The sequence below is a fragment of the Callospermophilus lateralis genome, chromosome 9, assembly GCF_048772815.1.
Source record: "Callospermophilus lateralis isolate mCalLat2 chromosome 9, mCalLat2.hap1, whole genome shotgun sequence".
NCBI lineage: Eukaryota > Metazoa > Chordata > Mammalia > Rodentia > Sciuridae > Callospermophilus > Callospermophilus lateralis.
In genome coordinates, this window is record NC_135313.1 from 38,491,628 (window position 1) to 38,510,558 (window position 18,931).

The 18,931-nt window shown below is 35.6% G+C and overlaps 1 protein-coding gene across 1 annotated transcript in view; it reads left to right on the top strand.

The window, feature by feature from the left end:
- The first annotated feature begins 3,512 nt into the window (after positions 1–3,512).
- The window catches only part of Dnah7 (dynein axonemal heavy chain 7), a 289,014-nt gene continuing 273,595 nt past the window's right edge, over positions 3,513–18,931 (top strand). Inside the window, exons 1-2 of the mRNA XM_077110312.1 lie at positions 3,513–3,527; positions 15,970–16,038. Coding sequence (XP_076966427.1) covers positions 3,513–3,527; positions 15,970–16,038 — 84 coding nt within the window. The remainder of the gene's footprint in view (positions 3,528–15,969; positions 16,039–18,931) is intronic.

The following is an 18,931-nucleotide window of genomic DNA, read 5'->3' on the forward strand; positions in this document are numbered from 1 at the left end:
TAGGGAACCAAGATTATCAACAAGTCATTTTCTGTTCTCCATTAGGTCTTTCATACTCGGTCAACTGGGAAACCAGTTTCTGTTTTGAGATATCATCCCTTAAAATGTATTTCTGTATTTATAAGCAAATCAAAAGCATGCAGATCGTTCTACCCAAATTGAGTAACCAGTCTTTCAAGGAGACAATAGGAGTGAAAAAATACCTATCATTTGAGGAATCTAGCGGTCCAACACATCTGTTCATATTTTGTGAAATATGTCAATGGTTGTCAGAATTTTGATGTGGTCTTAACCTGAACAGCGAGGATAAGGATTTACTTTGCTCACTTCTTTCAATTCAGCACTCTCTTAGTGACATTACTTATCTATGAGAATTACTGTGGGAACTCAATCCCAGGAGCCACATTCCTGTTACTTGACAGAGATCATAATAACTGACAAATACAAAAGAATTGGCTTTGCCAATTTTTATCAAATTGTTTTCCTTCCTAATTCTGGCAAGGTGCCCTGTGGAAGGCAAATTTAGAAACAGGATTCTGCAAATGAAATGTTGGCCCCAGAGGAGCTATAAATGGAGGTCTCGAAGAGGCAATGTAGAAAGTCAGAATAGCCTGATGTTTATTTCAATTATGGCTTTTGAGATTGGAGTGAATGGACAGCGAGAGAGCAAAGAACTAAAGAAGAAGTTTGTAAATGGGAAAGAGTGGAAAGACTGTTTTCTCAGGCTTACTTCTGTCTAGTATTGTTGCTGTGAAGATATCTGTTGCTGTGAAGATATCTCTTGCTGGGCCATTCATGTGGATTTTGACCCTCCATGAAGCAATCTAGTTGACCTTGAACTTCTGGCAAAAAGCTTTCAATTCCTTCTGAACACCTGGGAACTAATAGGAGTAGTTCTTTTGGCAGCTTGCTGGCAGCCATTAAACTTACTATACTTTTAAATCTCTTGCTCAATGCCTGTGGCACAAGCTCTCTAGGTATTTATCTTTTCCCTCTCATACTTTTACCTTCTAAATGCTTTTTTTGTTGTTGTTGTTTGTTTGTTTCTGTTTGGATGAATCAAACTTCTTGTGCTTTACTGACTTTCCATATTTTCACTGTGCCATGAGCTACGAAACAGCAGCAACAATAACTACTCTTCAAGTCAGTCTCATAACTCTATCTGAACCCCTGCCCTCTACTGAAATCTGTTTCTTATTGAAGCCTCTATTTCTACTTTCCAGGCTTGGAAGATGGGGTATGCAATATTTATCCTCTCTTTAAATTTATCCTCTGTACAAATTCTTACCAGTTGTAGATTCATAGCATCTTCTCTTCTTGTCTCCTGCTTCATTTGTTGAAGGCTTTAGCTCAGTTTTCCTCTCTCCTCTGCTACTTCAGCATCCATGAAAATAATCATATTAGCAATTCAATTCCTTTCATGACCTTTCATGGCCAAAGTCCTCTGTATACCCCATATGAGTGAAATCATACAATATCTGTCCTTCTGTGACTGCCTAATTTCAGTTAGCATAATTTCTTCAAGTTTCATCCATGTTGTAGTCTGCGTCAAAATCTCCTTCCTTTTTAATGTTGAACAATATTCTCATTACACAAATATACTACATTTTGTATATCAATTCATCTAACAATAGATATTTGGGTTGCTTCCACTTTTTGGCTATTATGAACATAGCTACTATAAATATAAATGTACACATATCTGGTTGTGTCCTAGCTTTCAATTCTTTCAATTCCACCCAGAAGTGTATTTTAGGATCATATGGTAATTCTACTGTGATTTTTTGAGGTACTTTCATACTGTTTTCCATAGCAAGTATACCATTTTATATACCTACCAGTAGTGCATAGGATTGCAATTCTTGCTAATACTTGTTAATATTTTAAATACTAATCCTTTATCAGATATGTGATTTACAAATATTTGCTCCTATTCTGTGGGTTGCTTTTTTTTCCTGTTGATGTTTTAATGCACAAGTTTCTTAATTTGGATAAAATCAAACTTACCTGTTTTTTCTTTTGTTGTTTTAGGTGTCATATTTAAGAAATCATCACCAAATCCAGCATCATGGAGTTTTCCCCATTTTCTTCTAAGAGTTTTATAGTTTTAGCTCTTAGACTTAGGTGTTTCATCTATTTTGATTTTATTTTTGTATATGCTTTACATATGGTGTTCACTTCTGATTTTTTATTTTTTTTTCCATATGAAAATCTAGTTTTCCCAACACCGTTTGTTGAAAAGACTGTTTTGATTACTATAGCTCTTTGGTATATTTTGAAATAATCAAGTGTGAGTCCTCTAACCATGTCTTCTTTTTCAAGATTGTTTTGTTTATTAGGGATCCCTTAAGGTTCCATAAGAATTTTAGTATGGGAATCTTCTATTTCTTAACATAAAACTTTTCAATGCAGATCAACTGCCCTTGAAATCTAAACTCTTTACCATGTTTTATAAGATTATCACTTGTTTCATCTCTAAATTCTAAACCCCTTTACCCAAATCTACTCTTTAGTCTTTCAATCCGTTTTCAATTCTTCCAACGCGCATGTTCTTCGTCCCAGGCTTTTACATATGATCTGCTTTCTTCCCGGAACATACTTTGCATGGCCATGCCTTCTTCCTTCAGACCTCAGCTTCCACATCCCTTACACACCTTCCATGAGAAAATTGGCTGGTGCTTTGTGTTTCCCCGAGGACTTCTTTCCAGCTCTGTCTTCACTGCATTATAAATGCTTGCTGGAACCTTCCCCTAACCTGTGCTGAAGGGACTGTCTTGGTCACTCTTGTGGGTTGGGGTTTAGCACAGCACCTTTCATATAACAAGTTATCCGTGAATGTGAATTTAAATGAATCTTTGTAGGTTCTTTTTCTGGCATTCTTCCAAGGAATAATTTTTCTAGCATGTGGGAAGAGTCAACCGGAGAATGGGAGTTGGCCAGCACACAGTTAATACAGGTGTTTCCTGGCTCCAGTCTTGCATGCCTTCCACTTGCCCACACTGGCATTGTATCATTTCACGTCACCAATCTTCAGACAACTTCCAGGCAAAAAAAAAAAAAAAAAAAGCTAAATGAGGGTTTAAGATGGAGGTCCTGTGCACCCCGCTTACTTGGAGGGTGCAAGATGTGAGGATGGACGTCAGTAATCAAAGGGTCTTCACGCTTCACGGCCGCCACCCACCGCCTCGGGTGTGCCGAACGCACCCCTTGCGGCCCCACCTTGGCGCGACAGAAGTGCGGGTGAGAGCACGGAAAGACTTTCCGCGGGAACGCTCTGAGGTTGCGGGCTCAGTCACTAGGGCAACAGATAACCGGAAGTGGAACAAGTGCGGCCTGTTGCTAGGCAACGAACGCTGCCGGGACGCTAGACTGCTCAGGCGCCCAAGCAGAGGCTGAGGGAGCGGAGGCTGAGCACCGCACCCAGACGCCGCATCTCGGGTCGGAGGGCATCTGAGGGTTCCCGGTAGAAGCGACCCGGGAGCCGGCCAGTCGGTCAGCGTGTCCTCGCCGCCATGAGTGGCGAGCAGGTGAGAGGGCCGCACCAGCCCCGCCGCCGCGGCTCTGCGCTTGCCCCGCAGTTCAGAAGGGTAGAAGCCGCCGCACCCTGAGGTGTACCCCTGGGGTATTGAGCGCGTCGGCGAATACCTTTACTCGTTCCCTTCACAGCCTTTCGCCCTGGACGCCATAACAACCCAGCAGTGAGAGCTGGCCCTGAGAGTGGCGGGCGCTGTCGTGGCGGCGCGTGTGCAGGAGGGAGGCTGAGGAGTCGCAGGGGGCTGGGCTCTTCCTAGCCGGGTGGCTGTCGGCAGATCGCCCAGTCTCTCCAAGCCTTAGTTCTTCCTCAGAGCAACTTTCCTAAGCTTGTTAAGAAAAGAGAAAATACTACACCGTACCTTAGCTCTGGTATGCCATATTCTACAAGAGAGGGTTTGATATGTCGCAAATGGCACTGCTTAAGAGTGTAATAAAAGATGCAAGTTGCAATGGCTACTTAAAAAAAAGAAGTCTGTCCTTATTGAACGAAATGCAGAACAGTGATCTATCTTTTTTAATGCCAGCAAGGAATGGGGAGGCAGTACCAGGGAATTTTTGTTTAACTCTGCAGATTTTGATTAGCTTCTTTGTTTCGATACTAAACTATCATTCTTTTGCATTGCTTCATAGTGCTCTGTGTGTGTGTCTATTTTAGAATTTATTGTAGAAAACATCTTAAAAGGTGATTTAGTCCCGTATTCTATAGGGTTGTAGATTAAAGCAGAAAATGTCAAGATCCTAATTCATTAATCCAATAAGTAATTAATACCTGAATGCTCAAAAATGATTTTAGCGTTTTATTGACACGAGAATTAAGAATATGTAATTAGTAATAAGTAGTAAAATAACAAAGGAGCTAGCAAAAACCCCCAAAAACTTGGATACCAGTAACTAAAATACTGAGCAATTGATTACTAGACCTTACTAGTAATTTTTTTTATTGGTTGTTCAAAACATTACAAAGCTCTTGACATATCATATTTCATACATTAGATTCAAGGGGGTTATGAACTCCCATTTTTACCCCAAATACAGATTGCAGAATCACATTGGTTACACATCCACATTTTTGCATGATGCCATATTAGTAACTGTTGTATTCTATGTGATGTTATTGTAATCAGTCTTTTAATATATATATTAATATATACTGAGCAGCTTCTTTGATTGATGCCCAAATCAGAATTTGACTTGATCTTGAACCATATCAAGATTGTCACAATTTTAAATAAACCTTTTTTAAACTTACAGTTGTATTTCTGAATGACTTATTTCTCAGTTTCCTTAACTTCCTCGTCACAACTAAAAAGCATTCACTAAAACTCCACTGGCAATTAATTATTAAGTTTTGCTTCATTTTTATAAAAGTGATGCAGGGAAATGATGGCCCTGGTCTCTCCCCACCCCTCCAAAAAAGGTGTTGTTTTACTGAACAGGCAGTGGGATCTTAAAGAATGGGCATTAACCCACCTAAGGTCCCCCCAGCCCACTTTCTACATACTATTTTTAAACAGTAGAGGGCCCTCTCTCATTGCTTTGTTTGATTTGTAATTTTAAAATTTGTCTCAATACTTTAACTTATATGACAATTTAGAGTGTAGTTTTCCTTTTGAAAAGATGAAAGTTTTCATATTTTAATCTAAAGCACATAGAATGGATTAAACTTTTGGAAATTCAATTTTAATATGGCATTTACTTATGTATTCATTCAGTTTGAAAAAGTGAGCAGGTGGTAAAATCATATTTACTGAGGAGGTTTTACCATATTCATCTGATTAGTGGAAGGTCGAGAATGACATGACATTTTTCAGAAACAGCAGTCTGGGTTTTTCTCCTAAGTTAGTTATTTAAAAAGCTATTGCTCAATTTATTTTTTAAAATAGTTAAAACATAAGGCATTTTGAGTTTCAGTTGAAGAACTTGCCAAAGTTTAAAGGTACCAATAACCAAAGACCAGAAAGCTGTCCACAAATTCACTACCACTTGGGAGAAGAGGGGAAAAAATTGTTGTCAGCCTTTTGCTACCCAGGTACTTTTTCTAGTTATAGAATCAAGGAATTTTTGCATGGCTATGATGTTCATCCCTTCTTTTCCTTCATCATATTTTCTTAGTGTCATTACTTTAAAAAGAAGGGAAAAGTTCACCGTGAGACTAACATCATGGTAACAACTTTAAAAATCAGAACTTAAATATATGACGGTTATATATAAATAGTGTCACTTATATTTAATAAAGTTTGATAGGTTAATTTAACCAGACATATTTGATCAGAATGGTTAACACTTAGATAATACCATGTTAATATCTCTACTAACATGCAAGGGAATGAAAATCTGCAAAGTTAAACCCAAATGTGAAAATTATATCATATTCTCTGTTATTCTAGAAATTCAGTATGTTTCTCCTAAAGTTACAAAAAGTTTCATGTAACATGGATCCCAAAGTTCACATGGAAGAAAGGTCAAGATTGTGTCTGATCATTTTTTAAAAATATTTTTTTAGTTGTAGATGGTGATACCTTTATTTTATTTATTTATTTTTATGTGGTACTGAGGATTGAACCCAGTGCCTCACATGTGCTAGGCAAGCACTCTATCACTGAGCCCCAGCCCCAGTCCCTGATAACTTTTAGAATAATAAAGTGATAATAAATAGATAGAAAAATAAAGAATAATAAAGTAAAGGGAATTTCCCTGCAGATTTCAGGAAGTATTGTGAATTGTGATAATTTAGATAATGTGATACATTTTTTTAAACAAACAAATAATCAAAGAAACTAAAAGAAACAAAAAGATATGCACATAGTATGTGTGTTACATATTTATATTACATATACACTCATAAGTGCGTATGCAATTCATGCTCAAGAATTGTGTGTGTACTAAAACACATTTGAGGATTTTTTTGTGTGTATGGTGCTGGGGATTAAACCCAGGTCCTTATGCATGTGAGGCAAGCACTGTATCAACTGAGCTATATCCCTAGTCCCACCTGAAGATATTCACTGAGGCATTAGAAAAACACTGGAAATAAGTTAAATGTTCATTCATAAGAGAAAGGAATGTGTAAATTGTATTATATTCATATAAGTAATATATAGCAATGAAAATCAGTGAGGTAAGTATAATTTATCAATCAATGTAGATAAATTTAAAACCTAATACTATAAATAGCAGATTGCAGAAGGATACAAATAGTGAAATATGATCTATATAAAATTCAAAAGCTTGCAATAACAATATCTCAACCATTTAATGATCAAATGTATGTAATAAGAATAGTATATATTGCAGGGGAATAATATACACAAAATTCCAGAGTGCAAAGACTTAGGATGGACAGAGTTGGGTTGAGGACATATGACTTTTCATGATATTTTTTTCTTTTTGAAATATTTAATAATTTTTAAGAGAATGGAATGTGAATAAATGTGGCTAGAGTGCACAGATAATTTTGGTGCAGGAAACAGATAATTATGTTTGTGATAACTAGAGTGGAAAGCACAGTTAAGGAAGATACTATTTTCTTTTTTTAAAATAAGCATTCTTTATTTGAATGTTGATGGGAGTGTTTCACTATAAAAGGAGGCATTGCTAATTACAGAGATGAAGGGGGTTTGCTTGGAAAACATAGTGCTTGTAAAAGTGAAAGGAGATTGTGGTAGTTGAAGGATTGGCTTCTGCTAGGAGGTGGGATATTGTCTCCACTGCTTGTAGATGGAGGACAGAAGAACATGGGCACCATTGCTAGTAGGTTTATAGATTTGGTTACAAGAAATGAAATGATGATGGATGAAAAAAGATACATTATTCATCACCGAAATTAGGAGAAAAATAGTATTAGAAAAAATTAGAATTTTTGAGTCTATGTGAGATCATCCATAATTGACACCGATTGGTGATAGGATTTTCCTCCAGCAGCATATACCTACTTGGGTACTTATATGGAGAAGGTGAATCGTTGAATTTCAGTGGGATTATAGTTCTGTCAAGTGTGTAAGAAAGAAGGAGTTGAGGGTATCTGATAGTATAGAATCTAAGATGAACAAGAAGAAAAAGAACATAAGAAGGAATAGATAGATTGTGATGAGAAGGGTATGGATTTTGTTATCAGAAGTCTCAATAAAAGCAAAGAAACAGATCCTTGAGGAAAATATCAGATAATAATAGAGAATCAAAGCATGTGGTAATCAGAGAAGAGAATGTTTAAAATCAAGATTTCACAACTGGTACCATATTCTTAGAATTTAGAAGGGTTGCCATGGGAGCAAATGACAGAGATGAATTGAAAAAACCAAAAAGGTTACAAATAAGATTAAAATTAAATAACTAAGGAATTAGAATACTGGACAGATGATTCACAGGTGTGTGTGTGTGTGTGTGTGTGTGTGTATTTTTTTCTGGTACTGGGGATTGAATTCAGGGGCTCTTTGACCACTGAGCCACATCCCCGACCCTATCTTTTATTTTATTTAGAGATAGGGTCTCACTGAGTTGTTTAGTGCCTCGCTTTTGCTGAGACTGACTTTGAACTTGCGATCCTCCTGCCTCAGACTCCTGAACTGCCGGACTTATTTTTCAGTCATTGAGATTGATGAGCAAGAATGTATGCTTTTTTTCTGTTCAGAATAAATGCAATTAAACTCAAAACTCTAAAAAGTTAGTTAATGAGAGAATGACATCAGAATGTATTCAAGTATGTAAAAAGCGTAAAATATTCAGGACTCTTTCTCCCTTTTTCATTCCCTCTTTGTATTCCTGAGTATCTCTAATCTGTCTCCTTCATGCTCTTCTCGTTCTCTTTCAGTTTCTTGGACCACTTACAGATATAGTGAGAAAATGTTAGACTCAGAAAATATTTTGTAGGTAGAACTCAAAGGGTTGACTAATATATTACATATATAATGTGAAAAAAAGCAAGCAGTCAAGGGTGGGATTTTAGCTTGAAATTGAAATGTGAATGGTGGTGATGTCATTTTTTAGTTCAAGAAAACAGGAAAGTTCTACTAGGGTATGTAAGTGTTCATTAAACAAGCAATATTTTGGACATGTTAAGGTAGAAATAAATCTTTTTTAGGCCTCCAAGTAGAGTTATCAAAGTAACTATAGAAGAGTCAGAAACCTTGGGAAAAGATTAGTACTGGAGAGGTAAACTTGAAAGATTTCAGTGTACAGATGATATTTACAATATTTAGACTAGATAGATCAATTAAGAAGGAAATTTACATTAGAAATTTCCATGTCTATAACATGAAGATAAAAAAAAAAACATGAGAAGTAACAAGAGGAATAAGTTCAAAGATTCTACATTAAATTGTCTTGACATCCTTTTGAAAAATTTATAGATCAAAAATGTGTGCGGTTTTTTTTAACTATTAATTCTATTGCTTTTATCTATATGTTTATCCTTATGCTAATACCACATAGTCTTCATTACTGTAGTTTTGTAGTAAGTTATGAAATATGGAAAGGTGAGTCTATCACTTTTTACTTATTTTTAAATATAGTTCAATTGTTCTGGGTTTCATATATTTCCTTGTGAAATTTATGATCAACTTTTAAATTTCTACTAAAAAAAGCAATCTTAGTTTCCCAATCCATGAACATGGTATTTTTTCTAATTAAGGTCTTTTAAAATTTCTTTTAATAATACCTTGTAATTTTCAATTTTCACTGTACAAGTATTACACTTCTTTTGTTAATTTCATTCCTAAGTATTTTATTCCTTTTGATGTAAATAAAATTTTTGCTTAATTTCAATTTTGGATGTTTATTGCTAGTATCTAAATATAGTTAATTTTATATATTTTTTCAAATATTTTTAGTTGTAGGTGGACACAAGACCTTTATTTTGTTTATTTACTTTTATGTGGTGCCAATGATTGAACCCAGTGCCTCACATGTACGAGGCAAGTGCTCTAACACTGAGCTACAACCCCATTCCTGATTTTTGTATATTGATCTAGTATTCCACAACCTTGTCAAGTTCATTCATTAGCTCTATTAATTTTTTGGTGGGTTATAGGATTTTTCTAAATACAAGGTCATACATTTGCATAATATGTTTTAGACTATTTGGGATGATATGCACTTTACTTTATATTAAACACTATAAAATTTGGTTGAGTGAATCAATTTTAGCACTAGCAGATAAACTGTTCTGCTTTTTCATATTTTCATGCAGAATAAATCAACTGGCAAAGAAAAATCCAAGGAACCAGTAAGATTTCTACCACAGTTGCCTATGGTAATTTACTAATATATTATCATTGTTTATTGCTTCTATACAATGTCTAATTTGAAATTTAGTAACTTGAAAATGAGTTACTGAATTTCTGATTTTAAATTCTTTGTTTCACATGATTTTTTTTTTTCTGGTGAAGAAATTCAGTGAGGTACATATCTTAGGAAAATATCTTAACAAAGTCACTGTAACTACAATGTCTTAGTTACATACAAAAATTTGAGTTTTATGATTAGAGGAATAGTCAACATTACTAGCAGAAGGAATGTTAGTGTTGGAGTCAGGAAATGAGACTGTGGGTCAGAGCTTTGCCCTTTGTGACTTTGTGATGTTTTGGGAGTCACCTCTCTGAGCCTTCATTTCTGATTTAAAAATAAGATGCCTTGATGATCTCTGAGGAAACAGCTCTTCATGCTAAAAAAGGCTATATTATAAAAGATGTCTTAGATTTTGGCATCCTTTTTTGATATTTTGACTGTAAATAATTTAGACAGTTAATAGGCATTTTAGTTGATAAAATGCTGAACAAGTTATGTTTTACCATATAAAATTTTTGCCTAATAATTATGTTAAAATTTTAATGCCATTGAGTTATACTCTTATAACTCCTAGAAGCTGAGTTAAAGTGGAGTTTAAATGCAAACATTTATTTTGAAACATTTTAAAAGCTCATAATGAGTTCTCTGCTAGAATTTGCATTGCTTCATATGAAGATGATCCCTAATAATTTGAAATGATAAATTCTTTCAGCTTAAAACAAACTTGAATGAAAATTTTAAGTGAATAATCTTGAAGATTTGAAAGTACATATTTTGTGAGTCTATTTGTATTGATAATAATATCAAGATTACCACAAGTTCTACAAAACAAAATCAGAATTTTTTTAGTTTTATGAATATCTACTTTGAGTTTTCTCATTTACAAGTTAAGGAAATTGAAATGAAACACATTTCTCTTTAAAAATTAAAAATTTTAAAGCTGAAAATATTGATATTAGTGTTTTTTGGTATGTTAAATGTAAATTTACTTACTTAATAAATATTCAAAGTTGAGATGAATCATCCTTTCAAGCTGGAGATGCATTTAGTTATCTTAACTGCTTTTGTTGACCTACTCTGCTCTTATTTGACTATATCTTGCAATATTCTTCCTGTATCTTTTAAGCTTCATTTCTTTTAAGAGAAATCATACTTTAAAAAATAACCTGTTAATTTAAAACAATTTTCATTTAAATATTAAAGTTTGTATTGGATAAAAGTTTAGCAATCATTAAGACCAAGACTGATTTTCATTATAGACCTTTTTGCTTCTGAAAGTTATCATTGATAGGGTGACCCATCATGGATAACTCCCAGCATCTGTTAGCTGGTAACCTGATTCTCACCCTTTCTACACACCTCACTCATAGCATTGCCATGAATCTTAAATCCTTTATAGAGAAAGATGGGAGTAGAAGAATGGAAAGTCAGATGGAAAGATAAAAGGGCACTGATTTTTAAGTACTCTTATCTTGTCTTAATTTCTTATCCCATGAAAAAAGAACCTGAAAAAAAGAACTTGTAGATAGCTAGTTTCTCTGGGAGGTGATCTCGGGATACAGGAGTAAGAGAGTAGAGGGAACATGTTGGTTGCTCAGTAGGCAACTGTTCCAGTCATGATATTCTGAGCTTATAGAATGCTTCCTGGAATTTTTCACCTAAGGAGAATCAAGGAATGACATTTATCCATCTTCTCTCATCCTGTGTTGATAGAGAATCACTTCTGGGGATGTTACTTCTTACCTCTTCTGGATGCTTCTATGTGTGGGGACAGTGGAATCTTCCTATGCTATGGCATTGGAGGAATCCCCATCAGGAAGCACAAGTACATATTTCTTGAGGCAAAACACTGTTATGAGTTGAAACCAACACAAAACTGTTTACTGCAATGCAGCCATGTGTAGAATCAGAGGTGAGACCATGAAGATGTTAAATGATGTGAGGCATATCATTAGCTAGATGATATTCTTGCCTATGTGTGGATACTTTTCTTGGTTAGCCAGAGAACTACTACTTATAAAATTTACTATGATATATATATATATATTCTACACTTTAGTATAAGAAGGAAATATTAAGGCCCTACCAACTTTCTCCACCCAGAGTACTGATGAGCTCAGCAAAGAGATGGTTGATATAGAGATTTTAAGTAAGGTGTGTTTATAGATTTGTTGTAGGCTGTTTTATTTATTTATTTGTTTATTTGTTTATTTATTTATTTATTTATTTATTTATTTATTTATTTATTTTTGTGGTGCTGGGGATTGAACCCAGGGCCTTGTGCATGTGAGACAAGTATTCTACCAACTGAGCTATATCTCCAGCCCAAGCAGGTGATTTTGACACTTGTAGACAATTTTGGACGTTATAATAGTCCTCATTTGAATTGCCTCTGTACCCTATTATCAAAATTCCAGGGCTTGTAAACCATACAGTCCAAAGCCTTTCTTTTCTGTTATTGATAACTGAATTCTCATCAGGCCTTTGCCATGCTCTCATTAAGGAGAACCTACTGTACCTTTTAACATGAAAATGTTGTGTTCACATTTCCCTTGACATTGTGTGGTCCACTGGGAATTATAGAAAATAGAGCAATTGGGAGTACAGCATTGGAGGTGCATGAAATATTCACTTAACTTGAGGTTTGTGCTTTGGTAAGTACTTTTTGAAGCTCAATGCAATTCTTTAATTCTTTTTCTTGTTACACTATTTTTAGAATTGTTTAACCAGTTTTCTAAGATAACATTAAAATCAGTTTATCCAGCTCTGCAAGACTCATTTAGTAGACAAGGGTAGAATGAGGAGGAAGGAGAATAGGATAAGGTAGGAGCACACATACCTTAGAAAGAATTTAAACTATAATAAATGCTGTGCATATTCAAAGAAGATCACTTGCAATTGAACTTAAGAAAGAGTATCTTAAACATTTTTGATCCTTGTCTTGAAGAAAGGGCCAGATTTTAACAGGGAGATATTGAGGGGTATATTGTTGGCTCTGTTAGGCAGGGTAACTAATATTAGCTAACATAACAGACAGATTTCCAATTCTCAGGGGCTTTACCCATCAAAGATTTCCCTCTGCTCACATGAAATCTGATGTAGGTCAGATAGCTCTCTATCTTATCACTATGCCAGGGAGACCGCATAGCCTCCACAGCTGCAGTGGCAGGGGTGAGACTGCAATGCAAGAGGCATTCCAGCTCTTAGCTACCTGCCTTGTCCATGCAGCACAAATCACGTGGCAACAGAATAACTGTGAGAGAGGCTAGGAAATGAAATTATTCAGAGTACATTCAGGAGAGCTTTGAAAAACAGTACTAAGACATGTACCTACTTCACTGGGAATTTGTTAATGTCTCTGAGCAGTATGGTCAGAGCTGTGCCTCAGGAAGGTTGAAGTGACCTTCTGTTATTAGCATTGTCTATAAATCAAGGCCTGACTTTTGCCTAGATTATCTTAAAAAGCTGCTAGACTTGACACAAGTCTCTTCTTGTATATCTTTTTACTGCTGCTAGAATCATTTGTGAAACAACCCTTTTTGTGTTCCTGCCTGATAAATAGGGTAACATTATTTATCAACCAAACTGACATAACATTAAGAGTGAAAGTGCTACTAATTATAATAGGGCAAGAGATGTCAACTGGAACTATGTCCAGCAAACTGGGATTTAAGATTACCACAGGAGGGACTACAATAGCTCTCTATTGCAAGCCAGGCCAGTCATCCCTTAAAATTCAAGTCCTTCATGACATACAGCACCCATCTATGCATCCCTGTTTCTTCCCTCACCCTTTGTTCAAATTCCTACCCAAACATAACTCTCCAAAGAGGCTCTTCCTACCCCATCTCTCATAGCATTTCTTTATCCCTTTACACTCTTTTTATTTTTCTCTATTGCACATATTATTTCCCTAGATTATATATATACTGAAATAGCTTTCTGTACTCCACTAGAATGTACATGCCATGAGGGGAGGGACTTAGTTCTGTCCATGACTATAGACCCAGTGCCTAAGTAGAGCCCAAGACATGGGGGGAGCTCAGTAAGTCTTTGTTGACTAGGAAATTGATTACCTTTGACTTGTTCCAAGTCCTTTACCATCTATCCCAACACCCCCTCCCAATTGCCAGTCTCGTTTAATTATATATATATATATATATATATATATATATATATATATATATATATATATATATAGTTGATAGACCTATATTTTACTTATTTATATGCAGTGCTGAGAATGGAACCCAGTTCCTCACACATGCCAGAAAAGCACTCTACCACTGAGCCACAGCCTCTTAATCCTCAGTTCTTGAGGCTCCTTCTGTCTTCAGTGAGCTCCTTGGTGTCCTTCTCTGTGGAGATCCAGCTGTGCTTCAAGGCTTATAGCTACCATCATTTTTCTTTTGGAAGTTTCTTAGAATACTTTCCTCCACATCCTGTCCTGAATGAAAGCACATAGTTTTTTGTTAAGTTTGCACTTTATGGAGGCATTCCTTATCTATATAACAGGCACAAAAGTGGTACAACAGCATTTTCCTTATAATTTTTAAGAAAATTCAATGAATTACTTCATGTAAATTTCTTAGAACAATATAATACATATAATGTAATCAATACAAGATATAAACAAATCCATATAAAGAATTATTAATGAGATAATTTATATCCTTTGTGTTTCACACTATCTTCAAATTCTAGTTTATATTTTATACTTAAACATTTCAACTCAGCCACATTTGAAATGGTCAATAACTACAGCAAGCTGGTGGATACTGTTTTGGACAGTATAGCTCTAAAGAATGTAGAAATAGGAGATATAAGGAGAAGCTACTCGGTCCAAAGGAGAGGCTCAAGGAACAAATTTGGAATTTGAAGCTTTTTATTTTAATGTGGGATTAAACCCTAGGGAACTTTACCACTACATCCCCATATCTTTTCTAAGTTTTAAATTTTGAGACAGGATCTTGCTAAGTTGCTGAGGGTAGCCTTCATCTTCTGATTCTCCTGTCTCAGCCTCCCAAGTTGCTGGGATTACAGGTGGGCACTGCCACGCCTGACTCAAGGAACAAATTTGGAAGAGCCATCCATTCCCCAAATCTTACATTCAGACCTCATCCGAGAGGGTGTTACTGTGGCTCACTGGATGGTAGAGACACTTGCTGAGGAGTTGCAGGTCTGGGCTGGAAGGTGAATACCATCTGCTGGGATGCTGAAGGTTTGGAAGGAAGTCTTTCTCTGTAGTATAAGTGAAACTTGTGGAAAATCACCCATAGGAAAGCCCGTGAAATTTGCTGGAGGGGATCTGCCACTGGGTGAGTCACATACCACAGGTGGAATAGGTGCCAACAGGGAAGGATGCTGACTGCTGGCATCATAGGAGCAATGAGAAAAAGTGCTGGAAGCAGGAAGGAAGCCTCCTCCTCTTCCACTGTCTCTTTAGCACCCTTTATAATTATATGCCAGTTGGCAAAGGAGAAATGTTTTGGAAGGTCCCATCCAATATCCCAAAGGAGGGCTGAAAGGGTAGATCTGGAACTGAGAGGCAGTACATTGATAATTGCCCAAAAGCACAGCTCATATTATCTGCTTTGCATATCAAAATGTTCTGTTATCACCTCAGCATGCTCTTAGCTAGATGACACTTAGCCCTGGAATCACTGTTTTCTGCAAAGAAAATAGCGCAGTTTTTTCTTAAAAAGAGAAAAGTATAAATGCCCCCAAATATAAATGTCATTCATGATAATTTGAGGCTGCATTAACCTGAATACATTGTTACCTTCAGAAGTACACCATTTGGGGCTATCAATAAGGATAAAAATGACATTTTCACAATAGAGAGATAAAGCTGTGTAACTCCTGGACACTAGGTTCAGATAAATTCTCAGATAAGGATGTGATGGATAAAAGGCTTTGCACACTTTTTCAAGCTTTTGATAATTGTTGCAATGTACCATTTTACTTTATTTCCTTTCACTGAAGAAAATAATTCTAACAAATATTGAGAATTTAAAAAGTCATAAAGTATGTCTTTGAATATGTTGAATAATATACGTTTTACTTTATAACAGACACTGTAAAATTTGGTTGAGTGAATCAATTTTGCATTAATAGAGTAAACAAGTTTTGTTCCCTATATTTTTCATGCAGGAAAAATCGACTAACAAAGAAAAAGCAAAATCAAAGGCATCAGCAAGAGTTTTGCCACAGTTGTCTCTGGTAATTTACCTACACCCTCTCAATGTACCTCTACCTATACTCTATATTCTCAAATGTTTTGCCATTTAAAAAATGTTTGTTAGTTTTCAAACTTGAAAAATAAGTAACTGAATTTCTGATTTTGAAATTTGTGCTCCAGGTTGAGTCATTTCTGATCATATATCTTAGGCAAAATAGACTATCTTAATAAAATCACTGTAACTATAATTTCTTACTATGTACAAATATTCTAGTATTATGAGTAGAAGAACTGCCAACATAGATTAGCAGAAGGATTATCAGTGTGGGAATCAGGAATGAGGGCTTGGGTTAAAGCTTTGTCCCTTATGGCTCTGTGACCTTTGGGAAGTCATTACTTCTCTGAGCCTCATTTCTAGGTTTGAAAATGAGACTACTTAATAATCTCTGAGAAGAAGGCTCTCAGTACTAAAAGGCTGTACTAAAAAAAAAATTTCTCAGATCTTGGAATCATTTTTTTTATTATTTTGACTACAAATGATTGTTTTCCTGTGGAAAAGACCATTGATAGACATTTTTAGTTGATAAAGGGTTGGACAAGTTAGATTTTGTCATAATAAAATTTATAGTCTAATAAATTATGTTGAATTTAATGCCATCAAATTACAGTCTTGTAACTCCTAGAAGCTGAGTTTAATGGAGTTTCAGTGCAAACACTATTGTTTTACATTGTGATAAAAATATATAACATAAAATTTACTACTTTAGCCTTTTTAAATACATAGTTCAGTGGCATCTAGTAGTGCACCCTGTAGTGCATCCATAATTATCACTCATTTCCAGAGTTCTTTTCTTCTTCCCACACAGAACCTCTTGTATCCTTTACATGACCACTTCCCAATATTTCCTCCCACAGTCCCTGAAAAATCACCATCTTACTTTTGCTCTTATATATTTGATTAGGCATGTCATATAAGTGGAATCATACAGTATTTATCCTTTTGCATTTGACTTATTTCACTTAGCATAATCTTTAGATTCATCCAAAGCGTTATTTGCATGGACAGGCATTTTAAAAGTTTAGTGCAAACTGCAATATTGAATTTATGTTGCTCTGTACAAATTTGAAACAAGGATGATTTTCACTTAGAAAACTTGAATATATTGTTAGATGAATTATCTTGAACACATTTTAATTGAAAATATGCTTTTATTGATAATGTGTCATTATACCAGGTCTGTACAATTAAGCATATTATATTTTCCTTAGTCCTGCAAAATCTATGTTAAGTGTTTAGTTTAAAAGTTAAAGACCTGAAATGGACTAGACAATGTATTTTCTTTTTAAGTATTTAACAAATTTTAAAACTGAAAAATTGCTCTCAGTTTGTTGTGTCTTGTCAGTATACAGATTGAAAAAATATAAACTTAATTGAAATTTACTTACTGAACGTCTATAACTGAGATCAATACTACCCCTTTCCTGTAGAAAAGCACACAATCACCTACAGTGTATTGTTCAATATGTGCTTTGAATTTTATGTTTTAGGGGAAATAGTATTTTATTTTTAAAAAATAATTCATTAAAAATGATTTTCATTTGCATATTAAGGTTTGCACTTGGATAAAAGTGCTCCAGCAACAAAGCAACAATTAAGACCTAGAGTGATTTTCATTATAGACCTTGATTCTTCTAGAAGGTGATCACTGAGTTGAAATTAAGTTGATCCAGCACTGGTGGCTCCTAGCCTGTATGAACCGGTGACCTGATTCCTACCCTTGTTTTACACCTCATTCATAGCACTTCTGTGAATCTTAAATCTTTAAAGGGCAGAGGGAAGGATGGAAAAAGCACTAACTTATAAGCTGTCCTAACCTATTTTTCTGAGAAAGAAGAAACTGAAAACGAAAGACTTGTGTGAAATCACTTCATTTGGGATGCAGGAGTAAGAAACTGGGCTGAATAAAACTATGAAGAAAGAGGAGCTAATCTAAGCATGGGTTGTCAAGTTGGTCTGGATCTAAAAACAAGAGACAGACTACATTTTCAGCATTAAGAAAACATGTAGATTTTCTCTAGGAACTATATCATACATCTTTAATCCCAGATACTCAGGAGGCTAAGTCAGGAGAACCCCAAGTTTCACTTTGGCAGTTTAGTGAAACCCTATCTCAAAATAAAATGAAAAGGGCTGAGGATGTAGCTCAGTGGAAAGCACTAACCCAGCAAGTATAAGGCCCTGGGTTCAATCCCCAGTACCACACACACACACACATACACAAATGTAGATTTTACTTTAAAATGATCTTTTCTGGGTTTGTTGATGAATTGTTGTCTCTAGCAGTAGGGGTCTGTGTTCTGGTATTACAATAATTTTCAAGAGCCAATTAGTCATGGCCTTTCTAGAAGATTTAGCTGCTCCCCTGTCTGCTGCAGCTCCCTCCACACACTGTTGTTTTCCAGTGTGAATGTGAGAGCCAGTTGCCTATCACCACTCACCTGCTCTCTCTTTATGAGACTGGTCAGATAATGTAAGTGTAAGAATGTATGACCCAAACTTTAAATGGTGGCATAAATTCCCAGGCAGTTTAAAGCCATGAGAACAGGAAGCTGGGATGTGAGGGAACTCATTAGCGCTAGAGATCAGCTGAGGGCAACTTCTCATCAAAATAGAAGGTTTTGAGAGGAAGATCCTTATGGCAGATAAGACCCTCCAGTGAGTGTCTACCAACAGACAGACCAACTTGATCAGCTGCTCAAGCACCATGCTACCTTCATGAGAGCTAAAGAAATCAGGTAAGAGACCACAGTGCCTGATTTTGGTAAAACACAACAAAAAGATACTTTGAAGAAGGCACGAAGAAAAAAGTTCTCTGCATCTTCCTTCCCTTATCTCCAATTAGCCCAGCTCAAAGAGAGATGCCATTTCCTTAG